The 24,372-nt window shown below is 40.0% G+C and overlaps 3 protein-coding genes across 7 annotated transcripts; 2 read left to right on the plus strand and 1 right to left on the minus strand.

Annotated features, from left to right (window-relative positions):
- Positions 1-613: 613 nt before the first annotated feature.
- Positions 614-10,497, plus strand: LOC115675447 (uncharacterized). Of its 3 annotated transcripts, XM_056313261.1 has the most exons (8): positions 616-992; positions 1,944-2,357; positions 3,206-3,279; positions 3,374-3,772; positions 4,920-6,291; positions 7,682-7,797; positions 8,947-9,088; positions 9,550-10,497. In XM_056313261.1, exons 1-8 carry the CDS (start codon positions 815-817, stop codon positions 10,230-10,232), a joined length of 3,378 nt encoding a protein of 1,125 aa, XP_056169236.1. In that variant the 5' UTR covers positions 616-814; the 3' UTR covers positions 10,233-10,497. The 3 variants fall into 3 exon arrangements, with proteins under 3 accessions (XP_056169237.1, XP_056169236.1, XP_056169238.1); XM_056313262.1 differs by lacking the exon at positions 8,947-9,088 and having other exon boundaries at positions 614-992; positions 9,550-9,897; XM_056313263.1 differs by lacking the exons at positions 616-992; positions 1,944-2,357 and having other exon boundaries at positions 3,209-3,286.
- A 644-nt stretch (positions 10,498-11,141) lies between these two features.
- Positions 11,142-16,032, minus strand: LOC115674471 (probable splicing factor 3A subunit 1). Of its 3 annotated transcripts, none has more exons than XM_030596884.2 (4): positions 15,837-16,032; positions 12,408-14,657; positions 11,983-12,284; positions 11,142-11,434 (listed from the first exon to the last, which is right to left on the minus strand). In XM_030596884.2, exons 2-3 carry the CDS (start codon positions 14,556-14,558, stop codon positions 12,015-12,017), a joined length of 2,421 nt encoding a protein of 806 aa, XP_030452744.1. In that variant the 5' UTR covers positions 14,559-14,657; positions 15,837-16,032; the 3' UTR covers positions 11,142-11,434; positions 11,983-12,014. The 3 variants fall into 3 exon arrangements, with proteins under 3 accessions (XP_030452744.1, XP_030452730.1, XP_030452723.1); XM_030596870.2 differs by having other exon boundaries at positions 11,142-11,811; XM_030596863.2 differs by having other exon boundaries at positions 11,142-12,284.
- A 4,539-nt stretch (positions 16,033-20,571) lies between these two features.
- LOC115676651 (large ribosomal RNA subunit accumulation protein YCED homolog 2, chloroplastic) lies at positions 20,572-24,271 on the plus strand. Its single transcript, XM_056313471.1, is given in 9 exon segments — positions 20,572-20,682; positions 20,876-20,922; positions 22,007-22,183; positions 22,907-22,996; positions 23,152-23,244; positions 23,324-23,404; positions 23,585-23,630; positions 23,884-23,897; positions 23,899-24,271. Coding segments are annotated over 9 exon segments (693 nt in total). The 5' UTR covers positions 20,572-20,582; the 3' UTR covers positions 23,944-24,271.
- Positions 24,272-24,372: the final 101 nt, after the last annotated feature.

Below are 24,372 nucleotides of genomic sequence, written 5' to 3' on the forward strand. Positions count from 1 at the left end.
CAAGTTTTAACTAAATACTGAAAAATGAAGTCATTGTTTCTTGAAAAATATTTTCCAACAATAATACATTTTTCACGAAACAAAAAGACTATTATATTGTTATTGAGTCCCGAAAATACTTTTTAGTGTTATTGGGATTATATGTGTACAAGTTGACTTTTTTTTATTGAAACAAGTTGGCTTGACTTAGGGACATATTTGCATTTAGGACTTGTTTGACAAAATTGAAAAATAAGTGCGACATCAAGCCCCCTCACATTTGTTTTGCTTTTTGGGACTGAAGCGGCTTTTTTATTTAGGAAAAATTATTCAAAAATTCCTAAACTTATTATACTGTGATTAATTCAGTGATAACTTTTTCAATTATACCAATTTAGTTCTAAATTTTTTGATAATTTGCCGATTTAGTCCTAAAAAACACTTCATTTGTATGAATTTAAGTCTAAACCTTGAAAATTTACTAATTTAATTATAAATTTTTTGACAATATATATAATTTAGTATTGGAATGTATGGATAATATCGATAATAAAAATTTAAAAATTGCATGTTAAGTTAATATTCAGTTCAAAGATCTTGCTGTGTATTGAACTAAAGTTGAGGAAATATTTGGATCGTTATCGCAATCGCAAAGGAAGTGGAAGGTTCGGTGAACGCCGGTGGATCGCAGCCGGATCCCCTTCTTCTTCCTCCGCAGGCTCGCGACGGCCAAAAACCCCAGAGCGAACCAGAGGAGGCAATTCAAAGCCTCTCGAGCTTCGAAGAGACCTCATCGCACTTCGCGTCGCCGATCGTGCATTACCGAAGAGTACCGATGAAGCCGCTGCTCCTGCTGCTCCTGTCGGCCCTCGCTTCTATCCCGGCCCCCGCGTCGCCGGCGACCCCCGATCCCGAGCCCGGCAGCTTCCCCGAGTGGAAGCTCGTCACCAAGCAGAACTTCTCTTCTGAGATCAGGCACCACCCTCACATCCTCCCCCTCGTCACTCTTCCTTGTAAGTTCCCTGTGACCGGACATCTACTAAAGGCTTATCATTGGCGTGCCGAGTCGTTCGTTCGACCGAGCTCGAGTGTTTCCGGAGCTCGGTTCGATCCTCACATGGCGCTCTTTGCGTTCTTTGCGTTAGCTTAGCTTGTGATTGACGCTTTCTATGTCGGAGAGTCTAATGATGCAGCTTAATTGTTGGATTTTCTCAATACCCTTTCCTTATTGAGTTTTTCAGCAGCTTAGTTTCGCGCGATCGTCGATATTGGTGCAGTGCAAGTTTTGTCCCTGGTTGGCTATTTCGTTTTAAGTCAGTTCAAGTTTCGTTTCGTTAATTTGTATTGCGGGGGTTCATGTAGCAAACATCCTTGCAATACCTATGTCGTAGAATAAAGAGCTTCATGTCGAACTCTTTGGCTTTGTCATTCTGACTAGTTATAGGGGCATGGTGATTGGTGTTTGTGTCTGACTTGATCAATATTTCGATTTTGAACATTTAGTCTTGAAATGTAAACATGCTAGTTGCGGATGCTATCAGTTGAGGCAAAAAAAGAGTACTAACAATTCGTGGACTGAATGAGCTGTATGAGCGGTGACGTCCATGTATAGTTCCATGAGAAGAGCGGTGGACAGAAATGGCCTCGATGCATTACCATTTGGTGTTGATGTACATTGTCTTTGACCTCTTTTGTCGCTTTCACTTGAAAATTATGTCTGTTTTGTGCTTAAAAGTTTTATGAAGATGTGTTGGTGTCCAAGATGATTTCATAAAACGTCAACATGACATGCTTGGTATGATAGTGAGTCACCACACCCGTGACCGTCACTTGTCATATTATATACACATGGCCATGCTGGCCTCAATTAAAGAGTCGAAATACGTTGGGTCGTAGGAGTAAAAGTAGGCCCTACTACAACAAAGCCTCTTCGTAGATCTTTCATCTCAGCTTTTCACATGTAGGGTCTGGTGAGTCTCGATCCCTCATGAAAGAGATTGCTCATTCGCTCCATAAAAGGAAAGACGAACTCGGCTCCTTGAGGCCGATGTTTATGTACAAAAATGTGGAAAAGATGCTGGCGGATGCTATAGGTGCTTCCCAGGAACAGGAAACCACGATTATGTATTATCACCATTCTGCATCTTACAAGTATCGCGGAAGACTTCGGGCACAGAATATATTGTCGTCACTTCATCCTTATTTGACAGTTCCTCCTGAAAATCTTCCCCTTGAACTTATCAAATTTGAACAAGACTTGAAAAGCTTCCTTGAATCGACAGACAGAGCTTTACTTCTTCTGGAATTTTGTGGATGGGCTCCAGAATTGCTGATTAGGGCGAGGAAGAATGGTACTGAACATGGCTATGGTTCACAGGGTATGTTTATCTTTGCTAGCAATGCTAAACGAAGTGTTGTTGTATTAAATAGACAGATTTCCTGGTTTTGACTGAACATGCTGATCGCCTTATTAAGGTACTGTTGAATAGTCAATATTACTCAGATAATACTTAATGATTCTGTTTGTGCTATAAATTATATTTGCCCAACATAATTTGAGTCCACTACTTTGTATTTTATAACCAGTCGCTGTATGCTTTGGCCCTAGAGGCAAAGGAAGTTTGGCAATGGCATGCACTCATCCTAATATGCTGAGGATAGCCTCTCCCATTATTCTTTTTGGTGCTATCTAATCACAAATTTATAAGACATTTTGTCGTTCTTTTTACGTGGTTAAGTCCCCTTTTTGTCCCCTAACTTGTAGTGCCTTTTCAATTTCCCCATCCAATTATTTCTGTAGTGGTATGGAGTCCTTCTGTTGCCATTCATTACATTTAATGCTGAATTTGTGCGATCAAGTCCTTCTGTCACCACTTGTTGCTTAACTCTTCAAATTCTAATGTAGCAAAAATTGACGTGGTTGAATGCCCGGTGCTCTTTCTCTCTCCTCTTCCTACTATATTCACCACTTGTCAATTGCCACGTCAACAATTTGACATGTTAGTTGTTGGAAGGAATTGATTACGCCAAAAAAGATATAGAGACATTGCAAAAACACTAAGTTAGAGGTTGAGATGTGGGCTCAACCCTTCTTTTTAGCCACTTATATAAGTTGATTTTAAAAATTCATATCAGGCTTGTGGGTACATTGATTTTTTATCCACAAACTCATATGATACATTGTTACGAAATGTTGCTAAAGACCAATAGAACTGAACTTTTGCAGGGGATATTGTTGAAGTCAATTACCATGAAAAGACGGACAGAATGTCAGCATTTATTGGAAACAAGAAGCAGAAGGTGGCTGGTACTTTACTTGCACTCAGTATGATTTTGCTTTGTGAAAAACAAATCAACGAGTTTGTCTAATGATCCCTGCATATTTTTGGGGCAGAGTTTGGAAAATGGTGTCGCACAATGTGGGATCCAAAATGGATTCTATGGGATCCCTTCATTTGGGGAATTAAGCTCAGACAATAATAATTCTACTACGGACAGCGCTGAGGACGAGAGGCACGGGGCTGGAGTCTCATGTAATTTCGGAGAGTTTCAACAATTTGAATCTTTCTTCTCAAAGTTCATGACAGCTGCAAGAGAGTTTTTACTGCCACCTAAGAGACATAGATTTGGTCTGATTACAAATAGATCATTACTTTTGTCATTGGGGGTTGGAGAAATTAATTCATGGTCAGCAATGATACATTATGCTGGATGTCCCAGTTGCTCAAAGTATCTCGAGAAAGAGCACGACTTTGAGAGGTTTCTGCAGATGGAAGATCCGGCAGTTGCTGAAGTGAGTCTTCCATTAAGCTGTCATCCTTGATTTCTATAAATTCTGTACCACTTGTTGCTCTGGTAAACTGAACGTTTAAGGTCCTTGATATATATATGGGATAAGTGCACTAGAAGTCCTAAAACTTGTCACGAAAGTGCAACTGAGTCCTAAAACTTTCAAAAAGTGCAAAAAAGTCCTAAAACTTGTTAGGAAAGTGCACTTGAGTCCTAAAACTTTCAAAAAGTGCAAACAAGTCCTAAAACTTTCAAAAAGTACAATCAATGGAAGGACTTGATCGAACCAATTTGACAAGTTTTAGGACTTGTTTGCACTTTTTGAAAGGTTTAGGACTCAAGTGCACTTTCGTGATAAGTTTTAAGACTTGTTTGCACTTTTTGAAAGTTTTAGGACTCAATTACACTTTCGTGACAAGTTTTAGGACTTTGAATGCACTTATCCCTATATATATATATAGGTACATATATAGATATGTACATGTACATGTATATGTATATGTATACTGACTTGGGCACTCCTTATGACTTAGACCAAGTTTATCGAGAAGAAAAAATTCCAGATGAATAGAATGTATAGTCATATGAAATTTATCTGGCCTCAGAGATAGAGCTGAGTGGTGAGTTGCAGTTCTGAGCATTAGAGTAGTCACATCTTTGTTGTAGAGAGGTGATAATAGATTCCAGTCATGCTAATTGGAGACTCTTAGAGCGTGTTGAAATGCATTCTCAGGAGAGATTATGTATCATGAACCCTATGACCGCGGCCAGGTTGAGCTAGTCTGTATTTTTAAGTGGAATCACTCACTAGTTTAGGTCAACTTTGACTGTACTGCTTATTTTTAAGAAGAGGAAATTGTTTTTCTGGGACCTATAACTACCTTACCCTAATCTTGGCTGAGTCTTCAATTTCCTCTTGATCTACTACTTCAGCTTCATTTCTGAAACAACCATTTAACTTGAATATTCTGTAAAAACAGAAAGTTCTTTCTGCTACAGATATACAAGTTATGGAAGCTCCAGATACTTATTATGGCTTTTAATATTTCTAGGCCTAGAAGAATCTCTGGGCATTGTGCATTTGTGTTTTAGTTTAGTGGCAGCATGTTTCCATTTTTTATTGAACTAAATACCATTTTTATATCTTGTAGTTGGAAGATAACGAGCGTAACTTAGAGCCTGCTTTACCAGCAAATAAGCCATCGATACTTCTTTTTGTGGATAGGTCATCGGACTCATCAGAAACGAGAATTAAGAGTAAGGAAGCATTCGATGCTTTTAGAAAACTGGCGCTGCAGTACCATATTCCTGCTCACATGCGTGAAAAGAATAAAGAAGAGCTGGGAAAATTTTCAGTCCATTCACATCTGTCATCAAGAAGCATGAGTAGGCAGCCTAAAGCACTGGAAAGTACATCTAGGCATCCTAAGTTAAAACTATACCAATCATCTCAGAGTGTAAACTTAGGGGATAAGGTGTCTATCATGATAGTGAATGACGAAAAGCATGCAACTTTAGGTAAGATCACTACTGATGTGCAAGGAAGTTCTTTGCATGAAGTTTTGGAAAATCTTCTTCAGAGAAACAAGGCAGCCAGGTTGAGCTCACTCGCCAAGAAGGCAGGCTTCCAACTTCTGTCTGATGATTTTGAGATTAAAATATCAAATCCATTGTCGTCTCAGACAGAAATTGAGCCTAACCAGGCTTCAGTTGAACTTTCCAAGGAAGACCTGGTAAGTCAGATTGATCGGGACCAGGAGAAAGTAATAAATATTATGAGCACATCAGCTGCAGGACCTGGGGAAAATATGATTCCCACTGGTTCAGAACCTTTGCGTTATGATGAAGAGAAGATAGACACTGCTAATTCGAGCGATGATTTAACATCTGCTGAGAGTGAGCACATTTTTACCAATACTGAACTTGATAATCTTGAAGATATCAGGGTGGATGAAATACATTTATCAAAGGTAGATAAAATAAGGGGACAGCTGCAGTCACGAGGCTTGGAAGGTTCATTTTACTTTTTGGATGGTAATTACCGGCTGCTGAAGGCCTTGACTGGAGGGTTGAAGGTTCCATCCTTGGTAATAATTGATCCGATTTTGCAATGCCACTATCTGTTCCCAGATCAGATGCATTTTAGCTACACTCCACTGGCTAACTTCCTAGATAGGTATTTGAATGGTAGTCTTCTCCCGTATCAGCACTTCGAGTCTCTGATAACGATGCCTCGGGATGCTGCTCGCCCCCCCTTCGTAAATTTGGATTTTCATGAGGCTGATTCTATACCACGGATAGCGGTTAAAACTTTTGTTGAGCTGGTTTTTGGTTTTAATCACTCTGAGACTGGTAATGTTGCACCTGCTAGGCGGAAGGATATGTTGGTCCTGTTTAGCAATGGCTGGTGTGGATTTTGTCAGAGAATGGAACTAGTTGTTCGTGAAGTACATCGAGCTTTAAGGAGTTATATGAACATACTGTCTCGTGGATTTCAAAATGCTCAAACACAGTTCAGCATTGGTGAGTATCTACTTTCTTGCTTTCACTAGGCAAACTTCATTTCCTTTTTCTTCTGCATCTCTTTCACCTTGCAATGACATGCCATGAGCTACCCAATTAAAAGCATTTTGGTGTTTTAAGTGGAAGTTTGGACATTCAAGTGCTACTAAGTTGATTGTTGATCATAATTGGTGTAAGTTTGAGGGTAGACCTAAGCTAATCCATGTCTTTAGAGTGGCCCCTCCAGATCTGTTCAAGCGCCATAATACAAGTGTAGTAACCTCTGGTTAAGTCATGAATATTAGGGATCTGTTGGCAAACTTAATATTGGAAATAGTTTGTGTTACAATATAATGTTAAATATTTCCTTCGGGGGCTATGTTTTCCAAATGCCCTCCAACCATGCCTCTGAGTGATGGGTTACAAGCATGGACACCACCCACATGTAATTTTTGGTTAAGTTTGCATGTGAATAATGTCCATAATTTGTAACTTATCAAGCAGTGGCATGGTTGGAGAGAGTTTCGTCCCACCCCTTTCTTCAGGCACTTGAATCAACATATACCACGACTTCTTATTGAGATTCACATTTGAATTGAATTCTAAATGTGGTTATCACGTTTCCCTTACGACTTTTTCCTATATTACCTGGAATTGGGATATGAGTATCAAATATGGACAAGCATTCAAGTTTTTGGCTTGTCTAACCTCAAAATTGACATAATTATAATTGGCAGATTGTTAGAGAAAGCGATAGGGCTTTTTGGACATCTTATTCCCATTTCTTTGCTATTACCTTTTGCTAACTTAATATAACTATTTTATTACCTAAACCAAACAACTTAAGAGCCGTTATGGTGCAATTCTATTTTGACAAGAATAACACTTACATTGCACTCTTACTGTTACTATAACCACTCATTGGGTTTAATAGCACCTAAGGAAATAATATGGTATTCAACTTATGAGAGTACACTTATCGGACAGATATTACTAACTTCTCATGAAGCTCACTGGCTTTGCGCTCATGCACATGCACACATAGAAATGCACGCATGCATACATTCATACATGTTTGTTGTGGTTAGTAAATTGTTGGTTCTGCCACTAAATATATGGACTTTATGTATAGTTGTTGAAAATCTGTTACATTGCTTGGCAAAAAAATGTATAGGTATATTAACCTGCAAATTAACTCTTTTTTTTTCTGAGATGGTGGTCAACCATTATTAGGATGTCATTATAGGTTAAGCTAAGGTCCTGCTTATCGGGGCCTTGTGGAAGGACTATGTAAAACTCTTCCAGTGATAAGACAGGACAAGACTCTATTAATACATGTCTTTTTCAGAAATAAATTTTTACTTGGTTTATATTTTGAGAGACAAAAATGTATAACTTTTACCTGATTTAGGAAGTGCTTCATCTATGGAAGACAACATGGAGGGTATGGCTCAAAAGCTTCCTCTTGTTTACTTGATGGATTGCACAATGAATGATTGCAGTCTTATTTTCAAAGCAATGAACCAGGTATGTCTTGTTTGAAGTTCATTCATTGCTTTTTTCTCATTACCTCTACTTTTAGATGAATGATCTTGATTTTGTCTTGGTTGTTGAAATTATTTGCTTAATCCTTCATCTCTGAATTTTTCCTGTAATTTTGTCAATTGTTCGCATGTAATACGGGGTGCAAAACTGCATATGGACAGGGCATCTATAATAAAATGCGTGAACTGTTTCTAGAAAACTCCTTTATTAGATAAAGAAACGAAAGACCTGATAGCATTTTCTTGTGAGGATACTATCCTAATTTTTTTTTTAAACTACTCACTCAAAGGAAGGTCTGTGAAGGAGCCATTTGCCAATTTGAACTAAACAATGCTGAGTGAAGTTAGGCCGTTCTTTTCTTATTGATCTTTAAACGACAACACTCTTTGTTCAGCTTAGTCAGTTATCCAAAGTTGATGGAACCATATTTGATACTCAACAATCCATACATGACCCCTAAAGAATCTCAACAGCCATTTTCTATATTTTTGCATGTTATATCAACGATCTTAGTGCGTTAAACTTTTGTACCTTTCTTTTGTGATGACAGATGTATTGGCTAAATGCTAATTACATGGGCAATATCCCATGCCATCATACATCCAGACCAATTCTGGATTCAGAAAACCAAAGCTGGCGATCAATACCTTTGGGAAGGGCTTAATTGTAATTAGAGAGTTGTCCGTGTAAGTTAGCGAAAGCATAGGGTTGCATTGTGATCTTTCAAAAAGCTTTGTGAATAATTTGGAAATAACAAGTTTTTATCAAATTAGATATGATATCTGCATCTAGAAAAGCATGAGTTTACCTTGATCAATTTGCAAAGGCAATAGATTAGTGGTCCCAAAAAACCTAGAGCAAAGCTTGTGCATTCTGAATCGAAGTATATTACTCTATGATCTGTTTCCTTTGTAAAGAGGCACCCAATCTAAGGAGCAAATTGGCAAGATGCAAATTTGGAATTCTTCTAAAAATTTGCTTCCATGAATGGATGATTCCTCTCATTTTGTTGCTGGCAGTCTTTTTAGCAATATGTTGACTTATACAGCTTTGTATTGCTAAGAAGCTATCGATATGGTCTGCAAATGTTCGATGACAACAAGACTCACTTTTGTGATTTGGGATTTGCAGAGAGAACTTTACCCAGCTTTGGTGTTGTTTCCAGCAGAAAATAAAACTTCTGTGTCTTATGACGGCGATATGGCAGTTGCGTCTATTGTCAAGTTCTTAGCTGACTATGGAAGTTATTCTCATAACCTCATCAGTGAGAAGGGTAATGCTTTCTTCTTCTGCAGGGAGCTCTGCCTATTGTAGGACATCGCAGTGTTTATTCGATGCCGAAGATGGATGAATTCGCAGGATGGTACCCTATTGTGCGAATTGAATAGATCCTCCTCAAGAGCATGTCCAGTTTCTGTATCTGGCTGCTTTTGGACCATCTTACTTTCTGTCAGAAATTGACCGTTTCTATTATTCTTAGAACACAGTTTCCCATAATTGCAGAACATCCATTATTAGGTTCCATCCCCTTTTCTTCACGATATCAGCCAGTGTTGCACAACTTTCTGGGCTATATGTTCCCTTTTTCCTTTGTTAAAAAACCTTAAGTTTGAACTCTGGTTACTGTTATTCTACCTCGGTTGATCTGCATTCCTCAGAATTTACCATATTGCCTGTTTGTAGATTGGTCAAAACATTTTATGCTGACTAGAAACCCGATTGGCCTTTTCATAGGAATCCTCTGGACTTCACGGGCAAAATATGGCGTGGGTCAAAATTCTTTCAGCACAACATCATCTAATGTGGTTCACGGGGAAAATCTCGCAGGAAAGGACCAGTTACAAGACTTTTTGCTGCAAAATAAGGCAGCAGACAGAACGGTCGAGTACAGTTGGACCAAACTGCCTAAATCGAAAGGCCCAGATGGAGCAGCTTCCCGTGTAGTGGTTGGTTCCATCCTTGTTGCTACTGAGAAACTTCTTGGCATGCACCCATTTGATAACTCCCTGATTCTCATTGTGAAAGCGGATAAAGTCACCGGGTTTCAAGGTCTGATTATTAACAAGCCTATTAGCTGGGATATTCTGCATGAACTGGAAGAAGGGTCTGAGTTTCTTAAGGAGGCACCTCTTTCGCTTGGTGGGCCCCTTGTAAACCGTAGACTGCCTTTAGTCAGTTTAACTCGAGCCAATAAGAACCAGTACCTGGAAATCCTACCAGGGATGCGCTTCGTCGACCAGTTGGAGACGATTAGAGAGATTGATGAACTCAAGGCAGGAAATGGATCTGTCGCTGATTATTGGTTTTTCTTGGGGTGTGCCAGCTGGGGTTGGGACCAGCTATTCGATGAAATTGACAAAGGAGCTTGGAACGTCAACCATGACGCAATGAAGGAAGTTACTTGGCCGAGACCATGATCTCGTTTGTTTTGTCGTGCCATCCGGTTAGAAATCCTTTCTGTCGGGATAACTTTGGAAAGCTCGTTATAGGAATTTTGAAAGAGCGTCTGAAAGATGGATGCGTCTTGTCCTAGTTGTATTTCATTATACGTCCCCCATAGAGATGTTGAGATCACATTCAGGTATCCCTTTCAGATGTTTAGTTTCATTCAAATTGTCGGTTTAAACGTACATATAGCATTCTGCTTGAGGTATTTTTTCCTCTTTTCTTTGGTTTTTTTAACCAACTAGTCATTTCAGTTCGTGAACTCCTTTTGGGTCGATCTTCATACAACATTGCAATGATTTAAGCACCGTCACGATTTGCTGAAGACTTTTAAAAGGCCAGTTGCAGAAATTTCGAATAAAAAAATGAGTAAAGCAGACATTCAAGATACGAAGATCGCCTAAATACAGTCTTCCGCAGGTTAGAAATGCAACTATGCATCCAGGTTTTTCGGTGTCGAATGACGTCCTTCATACCAAAGAGGATCAATTGATGTCCTTTACATCAGATGCCGCAGAGCCATCTCTGGTTAAATTCTAAGGCGTTTCGAATATTTTATTACTCAGCTTCTATATACAACAGATTACCCGGGTCACCGTCCGTTTTAACTACCATTTATTAAGTTACAGACATTTCTCCACAGACCCAGAACCTGATCAATCTCAGCTTCTCACTCCCACAGGATACCACGTTCGACCAGGAATTGTACGGGTGGCTCTATTTCCGGCTGGCAATTCCTGTAGTTTGCCCCCATACAAGTCTCTTACTACGTTTTTTTGCCAGGAAAAAGATCCAAGTATGCATACACGAGCTCAACCGATGCAGGAACTAATGGTAACTTTAAAGAGCAGGTCAGTTGCAACCAAAAAGTGCAAGCTAACTGGCACAGCCAAACAAATAGTTGACCTATTATTAGCTCAGTGAACAAAATCCAACCTGCCATGTTATACAATAGAATCAGTAATTTTCGTAAAACATGTCACTCCACAAACAATGAAATATCCTGTTTGAGAGAGCGAGACAGACGAATGTCGTGCTAGAAAGAAGAGATATTATGAGAGGACAGCCGTCGTACAACTGCTTGCTATTGCTAGACCAAAATAAATTGCGCCAGAGGTGCCGAAGTGAGACACCAGCATCTCCGGAATACAAGGACTGTTCATCTCCAGATGTTCTGCAGGTACCAAATTAGACAGTGTAAATCCATCCATGTCACAAGAATGGATCCTATAAAAAAAGAAGCTAACTCTAGAGAAAAGACTTTCATCACGACTTCCCCCGTAAAAGCCATAACCGAATCGTCGTTAAAAAAAAAAGATACTTCATACAAAGATCTTAACTAGCCCAAACAAAAGCTCCATTAGGTACAGGAGGATTCTCACTCCAGGATCCATCTAATGAAAATCAAAACCAGCATCTCAAAATGGCCACAAACTTCCAGTAAGCTGCAAGTCCAAAATGAGCAGATTAGTAGCACTATCAGATAACTCCTACAGCCTAGATAAGAATACTTCCCAATGCCCTTGAACAGAAATTCCAAAGGTGCCATATCTGTAGTAAATACCACAGCATCAGTCTAAAGATTGAGGAAAAAGACAGAATTCAACACTGCTAGTACATTGCCAATTCAACTTCAACCAGAACATTATCATCTGGTACTATGTGGAGTCCCACAAAAACACATGGGCTATAATCATGGCTATAAGAAGTTCCAGAGACAACCTTTTAACATCCTGGTGGCACCAGGGATCTTTTCATCGCTTTCTACCACCACGTTCCCTCAGAGAAAGTGCAAGAGTTTCCCCATCTTTGATGTTGTAATGCGCAAGAGAAATATTTTCCTTGAGGAAACCAGGTTTTCCACTCAGTTTCTGTTTGTTTGCTGGTAATTGTATCTCCCCAGCAATCTTTTCCTTCAGACTGCCCACAGTTTCAGATAAAGACTGCACTGCAATTTCCAAAACCTGGCCTTTAAGATTTCCTTCGTCAAGATTGGGTACAGATACATTAATACGAGCAGGGCCCTGCAACAATTACAATCAAAGAATTTCAATCAGTCCATGGACATCGAAATACTAAAACAAATATAGAGAGTCAGAAAATAATAGGTACACCAGAGACATGCAAAAACAACAGAGGTCACATACGGGATTTTGGGCCAGAAACTGATCCTCCGGAATAAGGGCAGTGTCATCAAGCTTCTGCCTCTTTGGCTCTGGCTCTTCTGGAAGAGGTGGAGGTGCCTCCTCAGGAGGTGGGGGTGGAGCCATTCCCTGTGATGGAGGAGGCGGCGGTGGCATCATGGGCAAACCAGTTGGGGGAACAGGCATGGGTACAAAAGGTCGCGGAACCGGCATGGGTGTAAACTGAGATCCAGGAGGAGGTGGTGCAGGAATTCCAGATGGATTCATATATGAATGAGGTGGCATAGGTGGCCCATTAACCATCATGGGCTGCTGTCCAGAAGTCATGGGCATTGGAGGTGGTGGTGGACGAACTGGAGATACCATTGGCATACCAGGAGGCCTGGGAGGAGGCACCGGATATGCACTGCTAGTTTGCGCATATTGGACTGGGTTTGGAGGGACACGAGGAAGATTTAAGGCAAGTCCTGGAGGAGGAGGCAGAGGGCGAACAGATGGAAGCATAGGCCTTGGTGGAGGAGCAGCAGGACCAGGAAGAGTCCTTGCATCATTTCCAGCATCGTTCTGTTCGTCAAAGTTAGCATTCTGAGACAAAGCTTGATTTGCAGTGCGTCCAATGCTGCCAGTATGACCATCCCATATAACCTGCTTTGGTTGCTCATCTTTCTTCTTTTCAATCTCAGCCTTCACTGCATTAGAAACTTCTTCCTCGGTCGTACCAAAAATATCCGGACGAGTCCTTGCAAGTCCAACGATGTTCCTAGATATTTCATCATCCTGTGCAAGAGTTGTCTCCCTAATCTTGGCAAACATTCTCTCCTTCTGTTCCTTGTACTTTGGATCAATGAGAGAAATTCTCATGTGTTCCGACATTTCATTAATCAGAATCAGTTCACCAGTAATAGGGGAAACAACAAATTTGGTTGGGTCTCTCTCAGCAGGTATTCTCTCTTCTGGTCTCTTCCAGTTCTTCACTATTCTCATAGGTGGTTCCTCCTCGTTGTCCCTGGCCATGATCTTCCTGTCATCATCATTTTCTTCAAGTCTAGCTGCCCTCATACCCTCTTCCACAAGTTGTACCTCCTCCTCATCCATTTCCATTTCCACCTCCCTTCCAGGCTCAACCATTTCTTCCTCTTCCAGATTAGACATCTTACTTCTCCGTATAACTTCTTCAATAGTCATTGGAGGTGGAAGGTCTTCATCCTCATCATCTGCAAAATCTATCGTCTCGACCACAACAAAATCATGCCAATCTATCATAGCCATTTGCATCCTCTCTTGCTCAATCTCATCTTCTGCTCTTTGCCTTGCCTGCTCTTGCGACCGTTCCCATTCTAGCCGATGCAAGCACCTTTCCAGCACAGTTGTCATATCCGCAACACTCTTCTGAAGCTTATCTGTCAACCCCTTTGGAGGCATCAGCACCTTTGAATAGGCATCAGCCAGTGCAGTGAAGAACATAAACATACTATGAGTTGGCTTGAGAAAATGAAACTGAGGATTGTTAATTTCCCTGCTAGTCAACCCAGTTAAGAATGACTTCCCATTTCTAGCCACAAACTGCGCTGTGAGCTTTATAATGTCGAGTTCTTCTCCAGTAATACCCTCAGGAAGCCGGACAGTGTATTGTTCTGTCTCTGGAGGCTCAAGAACTTTACGTACAGGTTTCAACAGCGCTAGGATGTCTGATTGAATCGACTCTGGAGCAGCCTGTGCAGCAGGGGCAGTTGGAACTGACTCAGGTACAGCAGAATCTGCAGGCTGAGGTGTCTGCTGCGCTGAAGCCTGACTCTGTGCCCGAAATTCAGATAATCTATGCTGGTAATATGCATGGTAAGGGTCAGAAGAGTTCAGAAAATTGAACTTTGCATTGCCAGCATTATTCGCAATGATCCTTCTCTCAAATTCAGGTCCATTCTTTGCAACAAATTGAGCTGTTTTATCGACAATGTTTCTGATGTCAGGAGGAGGATGTATAATTCCAATTGTCCTTGTGTGGGTTGCAACTGAAGCAGGCGTAGCATTACTATTCTCCTCATTTTCCATATTATCCTCCTCCTGCTCCTCAGGCAGTTGAGATGGAGGAAGAGGACCAAGATTTCCATCCAAAGGTGGGGCAGGAAGGGGTAAAATAGGTGTTGCACCCAACATTTTTTCACCTTGAATAATAGTTTACTCGAATTAGTAGTTAACAAGAAGGAAATGCGTTAACAAGTTCCACGCCTTTTGCCCAGAAGCATCTCAATCGACCTGAAAAATTTTCCAAACACAGAAGAGCAAGATAAGAAGGATGAATTACTTCCAGCTTACATAAACCACAACAGACTGAACTGGCAAATGTGTTACAAGAAATTAGAGGATAATCATGATTGACACAGGCAAGAGTTGCCACTAAATCAGAAGAAAAAATGTAGAAGAAGAGGAAAAGTGTAATCAAACATAGAAAAGATAGCAAATCAGCATATTACCATCATCAAAGTCCACAAAATATAACCTCATTTTCCAGCACAAATGTCCAACCAATAGAGCCTCTTAGACGAATCTATAAAGCGAAATAGCTTGCAAAGAACTGAACACATTAATTTAAGCAGATTCTTTTCATAATTAGCAAATAAGTAATTCGCTAGTCCCAAGGTACAAGGGGTGCGGACACATCCGTTTAGAGAAACAGATCTAGAAAGCCAGGACTCCGAGCAATGTGGCACAAAGAGAACATTCTCAGCGTTGACTGACGGATATGACGAGATAGTATGACTGGCAATTTCCAAAGCATGGTACTCATATCAATTATAAAGCCAACTATATAGGTACCACACTCCTATTCTCTCGGTCCAAACAACATGTCGCCCAAGCACAGGAGGGCTAATCAACATGTTGAACACAAACGGCACATTCGGGAATCTTAAAAACCCCGCAGAGCATGGTCTCAACAAAACTCATCTAGTAATACACGCATCATACACAGAACGTAAGACCCTAAAAACTACCCCCCGCCCCGTGCTTCGCATATTTCCCCTCCCAGCACCAAGCCCTCACGAGGTCCCTCCCCAAACCACCAAACCGTCCTCACTCCTCCGAGCAAAACTGCAAAACTAATGCGGCCTAGCCATCGCTATAACCAGATCGACACTGCTCGCAATCGCTCCGTCGTCTACAACACTCGAATTCGCCGAACCCAAAAGAAAGAAACAAAAAAAACCACCAAAAACCTCGAAGTCTCCAACTTTATCCGGAAACACGGGCGAGGCGAGACACACACCTCCCGCCGCCACTCACAACCACGCGAACCACTCCATGCCAACAAAGCCGACCCCCGCCATCGTCCACGACGCCTCGCGACAGGGCGGCGAATCGGGAAAAAACACACACAAGAAAAAGGGAGACGAGACATCGAGAAGAAGAATCGAAGAGAGAGGCACGCGCGCGCACCTGCAGCGGCGGAGCGGAGGTACGGCCGATTCGGTCGCCGGAGGCGGAAGCGCGAATCGGCGAGCTCAAACGAGCAGAGAGAGAGAGAGATGGAAGACGAAGAGATCGCCGGCGACGATCGGAGCTCGAGCGTTCAGTCCACCACGTCGCGGGAAGAATGGAGTGCCCCACACCCCCAATTCCCAAATCCGAAATGAGCCCTAATTCCTTCCTCGACTTCCTCCCCTTTATATGTGCCGCTTTAATGCCCAAGAACGGTAGAGAGAGAGAGAGAGAGAGAGAGTGTGTATTTTTTTTATTTTCTTTTTTTTTTTGGTTTTTTTTTGTAATATAGTCGTGAGATTAAAATGTTGTTTGTTCAGAATGATAAAAAAAAAGGTTTTCTTCTTATATAGAAGATAAAATCAGCAGTGTAAAGACCATATTATCAATTTGTCAAAAAAATTTAACCAAAAAAAAAATTTTCGAAAAAGGATTATGTAATTTTGTTAAATAGAGATAAGTGAATCGTCGCTAAAGCGGCACGGGCCTGAGGGAGCGATTAAATTTGGAAATAATTGATAGCTTCAATCGCGTTTTCAGGGAAAAGATCTTGTTAATTTCCGTTATAGACAGTTGATAGTTATTTAACGAAATTAGTTTTTCACATCGTTATTTTTCAGTTGCGGTTTTAATGTGTCGGCCTCGTATTGATTCGTGTTTGAAAAGTTGAATAACAAGCTTCCGAAAGTTCATGTCTTGAGGCTCATTAACAAAGCTATGTATATTCTTTGTCCAACATCGTATTGGGTTTTCATTCCTCAACACCCAACGACTTGCGAATGCGTTGCGGGTTTTCCTTTATCGTACTTAGAATAGCACGTCTTTTTTTAAATCCCACACCGCTTCTTAACACATCTATTGTTAATTTTTCTTTTCTAAACTAAGTGCTAAATGAAAATCACAAAAACAATATGCATAGACACTAGAATGGTGACAAAAAACTCTTTGGACTAAAATGGTAAACCAGCAAATTGGAAAATATTTTTTTTAAAATGATTGCCTATATCGCTTATAAAAAGTCCACGAAAATATTTAGACAAAAAATTGTAGTTAATAATGAAAACATTTTTCATCGATCAATTATTTTAAGAGATATAAGCGCTTTTTTAAGGAAAATATTTTTCAAATCATTCAGTTTTTACAAAATAAACGGAGACTTAAGTACTCATTACGATTTCATCATCTCTTATTTATGATCGTAAAAGGTACGAAACTCTTATAAAAAAGTGTACGAGATACCTCGAATTTTTAATTTTCTTGGAACCGACGTGATTGGCTCTATATAGGCATGGCCACGGGCCGGTTTCGGCCCGGAACCGGCCCGTTGACCGGGCCCGCGGTTCGGAACCGGAACCAGCCCGTGGCTTACAGGCCCGGTTCCGGTTCCAAAAAAAAATGTAAAAAAATTTAAAAAAAAAAGAAAAAAGAAAACCTGCAGCAGGGCCTGCAGGCCCGTCGCCAGGGCAGCCTTGGCAACAGGCAAAAATAAAATAAATAAATAAAAGATAACCGTTGCAATTTGCAACGGTTATTTAACCTTTTTTTTTCCTAAATTTTCTTCTCATTTTTTTCTTATAAATTTTCTCAAATTCTCTAAACACTCTCAATTCTCTTCTCTCAAATTTTCTCAATATTCTAAATTCTCTCAATTTTCTCAATCCGCGCAATTCTCTCTTAATTCTCCCAATCAATCCGCTCAATTCTCTCAATCCACTCAAAAAATGGCAAGTGGAAGTCAAGCGCCAATTGGCAAATGTAAGAATATCATGACGGAATCCCATCATTCTTTTGATTCTCGTGATTATGCAGATTTTCAAGATGATAAAATCAACATTTTTCCCGATGTGGAGCACGTCCCGACGCAAGAAAGTCTTCATCCTCATGCCGAAATGTCTACAACAAAGGAGGCGGAGTGGGAACTTACATCTGACATTTGGGACCACATCACGAAAACGGAAAGATTTGATATTGGTCAAAAAATGTATGATATAATTTGTAAACATTGTGGGAAAATATATAAATATACAGGTGGACAAGGATATGGAACATTCAAACGACATCTTAGGAGCAAACATCCAACCCAAGCGGAAATCGATATCAGGCAACAACAAATTTCTAGGTACGTCAATCCTAACACTTCTCCTTTATTTCGTTTTAATGAAAAAACTTATAAGGAAGAATTAGATAAATTTGTTTCCGTTGAGCATTTATCATTTAATTTTGGAGAAAGATTTGGTTTTAATCAATTTGTACAAAAAGCATGTGCTCCACAAGCAAAACGTGTTCCTAGAAATTCACTTAAACAAGTAATTAAAGATCTTTACAAAAATGAAAAAAAAAGATTTACAAAACTTTTTTATGTAATTTAATGGATGTGTGCATATAGGTAATGATATTTGGAGTCGTCATTGGCAAATTCATTCTTATATGGGCATAACATGTTATTAGATAGATGACGATTGGAATATTCAAAAAAGAGTCATTGCATTTAGAGTTTTCGATGGTAAGCATACGGCAAATAATATTTATAGAATAATTAGGCAAATTTTAGAAGAATATTGTTTGCTTAACAAAATTTTTTCAATTGGTTTTGATAATGCCGCGGCAAATACCGCTTCAATTGCCGATTTAGAAAATATTTGTAAACCCGCTTTTGGCAGAAAATTTTTTCACGTTAGATGTGCTTGTCATGTTTTAAATTTATGTGTACAAGATGGTTTGAAAACTCTTGATATTTTTCTTGAACCAATAAAAACGGCAATTCAATTTTTATGGAAACTTCCCCAAAAAATGAAAGAATGGGGTAGATTTTGTAAAGCAAATGAAAAAAGGCTAAAAATATTTCCAATAGATGTTCTAACTCGTTGGAATTCTACTTTCCACTTGCTTAGTGAATCTTTTGCATATAAAGATTTATTATGTGCATTCATTTCTAATAATACACCTCAGATTAATTTATACCGGCAAGAGTGAGATATTTGCAAAAAAAATTTAGATATTTTAAAGGTTTTTAATAATGCAACTTATACTTTGTCCGGTGTTTATTATCCTACTACGCATTTATTTTTAGTAGAGTGTATTAATATTGTCGGAGTTTTTGAGGAATATGAAAATGATTTTGAATTACAAAATACTATAGTAACAATGAAAATGAAGTGACTGCATTATTATAGCGAAATTCTCATTATTTATTTAGTTGCTTGTGTTTTTTATCCGCGTTGCAAATTAGATGGTTTATGTGATTATTTGCATATGTATTATCAATGTTTACATTATGATACGGTAAATGTTACAACCATACTAAGCGAGGTTAAAAACGTAGTATTAGAATTATATAATGAATTTTATACTAAATATAATTTAGGTGATATTGGATCTTCTCAATCTACCGAGACACAAAGTGAGAGTATAGGTAAAATTAGTAGAGGGTACCAACTTTTATTACATAGACAAAAAAAGCAAAATGGAGTAATAGGAAATATTTCTGAATTAGAGATGTATCTAACCGTTTCCTTTGAGTTTACTGAATCCGAAGGTAGTACAGGTTTTTTAATTTTGGATTGGTGGAAGAGGCACGTAAGCCAATACCCAATCATTTCTCTTATTGCAAAACAAATTTTTGCAACCCCTTATTCCACAGTTGCGGTCGAACAAGCATTTAGTGCCGGAGGTAATATTTTGGACGAACAACGTTCAAGATTAGTTTCAGAATCAGTGGAGGCTCAAGCTTGTGTCGATGATTGGACGAAGGCTCAATACCAACAACAAGAGATAGATCGGAATAATGAATCCGAATTCTTTAACGACGGAGATACCATCACTACTCAGACGTACGAATGGCAGCGGCGACGATCGACGTAAAAGAACTGTTGGAGTTGGCAAATATTTCTGGGACCCTTGTTTCTCATACCGGGCACGCCCATGGGAGCTTAGGGAAACCGAAGTATAATCCGACGACCTGTGACCCTTGCGCACGGAATGCGGGGGTTCGGGGGTAACGCTCCCAAAACGGTGGTCCCGCTGATCGGTTAGCGGGCGGGGGTTCCACTCCCCAGTGAGCAGACAGCTGCCCCGCTCCCCGGTGAGTGGGCAGGGGTTCGGGGGCAGCGCCCCCGAAACAAACAACGGATTTGGGCTTGTGTTTAAGTTGGCCCGTTTGTTGTGGGATCAAAGAGGTTTCGCATAGGCTTAGGTTTTGGAGTCATTTTAGGGCATATATATTGTGCTCCTTTTTTTTATAGATCATTGTAACGAATTGTAAAGCTCATAATGATAATTCATTAAGTTCAAGCCCCCTCTTTCTCTCTTTTTTTCTCCAAATTTGATTACAATTTACATTTTGATTACAATTTATATTGAATAATTCATTATTTCATAATATCATAATTCATTATTTTTTTATTTCATAATTTATTTTTTTAATTTTTAAATTATGAACCGAAACCGTCTCGAAACCAGCAGGAACCGGAACCGGACCAGAACCGGCCTGGAACCAGAACCGGACGGTTCCGGTTCATACATGGCCACGAATCGGAACTGGCCGGTTCCGAACCATGGCCATGCCTAGCTCTATACATATTTCGAGAAAGTCGATTTTGACACCAGTCCTTTTCTCTATAAATGTCCACTTACCAAAAAAATAAAAATCGAATAAAAAAAACGGGGGTGTAGATCGATTTATCATACTACCGAAATAAGAAGATAATGTTTCCCTCCATATCTTGCTCTCACTCTGGTCACATGGCAACAGCCACATATTCTTCTTCTTCTTCTTCACTGTTCTGTCGCTTCCATGATACGGGAGGTAATCATCACCAGAAGCCCAAGAGCTGAAGCTTCCATCTTCTTTTTGCTTTCTGCTCAAATCCCACTTTCAGATTTATGCTCAATGTCCATCTGCTTCAAGAGTTTTAGGAACTCTTGTTATCAAAGAATGAAAAGAAGTTAGGGAAATTTCAGCTTCATGCCTTGAATCTCTCTCTCTCTGACACTTGTAGGAAAATGGCGTCCTTTGGTAAGCAAGCGATGGAGTATCAACGCCTCCGTAAGTCCATTGCTTGTTCTCAAGTATGAAGCTTGGAATGACTATGTCGAAAATAGTTGCAACATATGATATTTCAATCTAACAAAGAAGAAACAGTGTTGTGTTGGTCTTGGTGATCAAGAGAATTGATAACCCTACGTCTTTGTCAATTTGTGCCGACTTAATCGGGGTTCTTTTCTTCCCCGCTGTACTTGCGAAACTTCGAAAGAGCTAGCTTATCTCAAGAAGATGCAACTTTTCGTGTTGACAACCTTTCTGGGAGATCTTGAGATTCAGTGTACTTGTTTCTTGCGCTACTGCTTGAAAATGGGCTCTTCTCTTGCGATGATGTTGTTGGTGCCGTCGCTATTCTTCTTTGTTTCCAGAATTCTGGATGGCGGGCATTTTTCTGTAGGTCATCATTAGTAAGCTCAAGGTCTATGAGCTAGTACGAAAAAAAGAAATGGGTTGTTTCTGTGTGGTTAATACAATTAACCTTGAGTTTCTCGGGCATATATTCTAGCCATGTAAGGCGATAAACGAGTGAGTGGGAGTCTCTTCCTATTCATAACTAGTCTCGCGAGGTGTTGCTCACAACAAAATCGATCTTGGACCGTGTTGTCTGAGATCGACTTGGAGAGCGGATGAAACTCCAATAGTTGCCTTTTCAACTTAACAGAGTTTCTTTTCTAGCAAAAAAAAAAAAAAACTTAACAGAGTTTCTGAGCTAATCTTGCTTCCATGTCTCTGTCGGTTAGAATGAGGGCATCTTGTCACAGTTAATATGAAGAATGTTGTCCAGTTAGATTCTTGATGATCTGAAGGGCACATATCTTACGGAAACAAGTGAATGATTCTGTGAAATTGGAAGAACAATTTAACTCGAATTGAAAAGTTGCTTAATGATGATGCAGTCCTAATTTTTATCCAGATTGCAACATTGCAAAGTATGCAAATCTGTTGTTATCCGAACGGCATAGTGTAATAAGTAGAGATAGAATGATTAGAGACTCTCTTAGTACTACTTGTTTTGAGACTTCTATAATAGTCTCTAAACGTGAGAATCCATCATATGTTCATACTCTCCTATGATTGCCCGGCACAGATTTCAAGAAGTCAAAAAGCACCGCGCCGTCTGATCACAATTGGAACATCGGACAGAAGGTGGCATGGGAAATGGACCTGCGATTATATCCTCTCTCTTCGAGACTTGCGGTTATTGGATTTGGTCGAAGACGACCAGAAAGACACGAAAGTTTTCGTCAACCTCAGCATAGAGAAGGTGAAGTCTTCTTTCCCTTATCGGTTGGAAATTGCTCGGGGTGTTCAATAAGTATGTTATGCGACAGTGGCAATCCAACTGGTCAATAATAAACCTTAAAACCAAGTTTAAACATATATTCCAACAATCAGTTCATAGTTTTCGTCTCCATTTCCATATATTTAAAGCCCTGCAAGATATACTCTCGTGTCAAAAAGGATTGCAACTAAATTTCGTCATGCTCTGTCGAATCAACTTCTATCTCTAAGTTTGGTCATTGGCTGCTCGCGACAAAGAACCGTCTGAAAGACCAGGCTCCCCTACTGGGAGAAGGATGTCTCGTGAGTAAAAACTCAGGAGTTTACAACCTGCTCGGTCGGCAATTACCATGTCCAAGTATGCTAAACACTCTTAATCCTTAGCCATAAGCTAGTCAGCACACATAGTCAACAGGCTAGTGAATTAATAACAATTGTAAGATCTGTCTTCCTCATGATATGAAGATCAAATACAAAGTAGGATGATGTTTGCGTTCGCCCACGAGTGATATAGTTTACAAATTGGATGACTGGAAAGTCTTCTAAGCGCCGATACACCATTTGAATGGTGATGACTGCAAATGGAGAGACTACTCTCTTACACATTTCTGAAAAAAAAAATCCATTTATTCTCTCTCGTGCGCCGGCTTTAAATCGGTACCCCAAGTCTTCCAATTTATCGAGCTCTTTTCTCTTTTTTGGACAGCATGCCAGCTTCGGCTTATCAATCGATGGGAGGATCACTACTTCTTTCACCAGAAAATGCAGTAATTGCTCTTCCCCGTACTGCAGAGAGGTAAAGTTTTCAGTTATCAACAAGCAGACAAAGGAAAGCATGTCAGAACACAATGGACCAACTCTCTCTTGCCTACAATCAAACTTGACCTACCGCCGCATTACCTTATAGAATTGGCGCCATTGTGTTTATGATCATCCTTTTTCCTTGTTCAGCAGATTAATACAAGTTTCAATGTTTGGGTTCTGACATCTAATAGAGTCAGTCACGCGACCGAAGTTCCCGAGATCGGAGGAGATGATCCATCAGTAAGTCTCTCATACCCTCTCTCTCTCTCTGTCTCTCTCTGTCTCTCTCTGTCTCTCACTAACACGAGTGTTTCGGCAGGTCATCTATGTCAAACCTGGATATGAAGCTCATCTCGATCCACTTATTCAAGACACTCTTCGGCTTACTACCTCGGTCAAAGTACGGATCCAACAAGAGAATAGTTGTCCAAATTTTACCTTCTGATATATCTGCTCATAGATATAAGGACAGGAGCCAAGGCCATACTGATTCTAAAGAAGATTACTACGTGCACATGCACAAGCGGAAAACGTTTTTCCAAGTCCATTTAGTAATTCTACTTCGTGATTCCATTTGCAGGATACATGCTCAGAATCATGTGAAAAATCCGAGCCTACAATCCAGTGTAAGTGTTTTGGACTGCAAATCGGTTTACTTTGAGTCGGCCTCAAAGCCATAGGAGTCCTCGGAAAGGCCAAGATCCAGTCCGCAGGACGAAACCGGGTCAAACCCAGTTCCGATTCCAAATATTTTACCAGAACAAAGTGAACCGGACGATTAAACCAGTTCAAGACCAGCCGGTTTGGCCGGTTAAGTCCAGTCGGAGTTTGAATGCTTCGCCTTGAGTTGATTTAGAACAAACTTTTTCTTGTGTGCAGATATTGGTGGTCCAAAAGCTGCTTCAGTTGATAAGAGGTGGGTCAGACTCTTGGAGCTGAAGAACACGAATCGTTGACCGATTGATGTCAATTTAATCTCTGTGTCTTGACATAAGAAGTATGCTGTACACGACTTTAGCCAACACCCTTTTCGTTTACCCTTGCCCTAGTCCTGCCTCTAGAGAGACATTATATGAAAACATAATTGTCACACAGCATTGTGCAAATAGGTTGCAATAAAAGGTTCTTTCTCAAATAAATCAAGATTTTGACTCCTGTTCTCATTTCCCGTACTCTTGTAAGGTTTTATTGTTGTCGTAAATTTGAGGGGATAACAATTTTGATGGAAGCAATGCCAATAGGCTCGTCTGAGCAGAAGGTGAAAAAGGGAGGAAGATTGTATTCTGTGGTGAAACTCAGATTGCAGGCCAAATTGTCAGGGCTTCAGTGAGTAATTTCATTAACTATTTATTCATTAGAAGTTGGATT

This window comes from Syzygium oleosum, unplaced genomic scaffold (assembly GCF_021117445.2).
Source record: "Syzygium oleosum isolate NSW1041296 unplaced genomic scaffold, Sole_v2.1 Sole_v2.07, whole genome shotgun sequence".
NCBI classification, from domain to species: Eukaryota; Viridiplantae; Streptophyta; class Magnoliopsida; order Myrtales; family Myrtaceae; genus Syzygium; species Syzygium oleosum.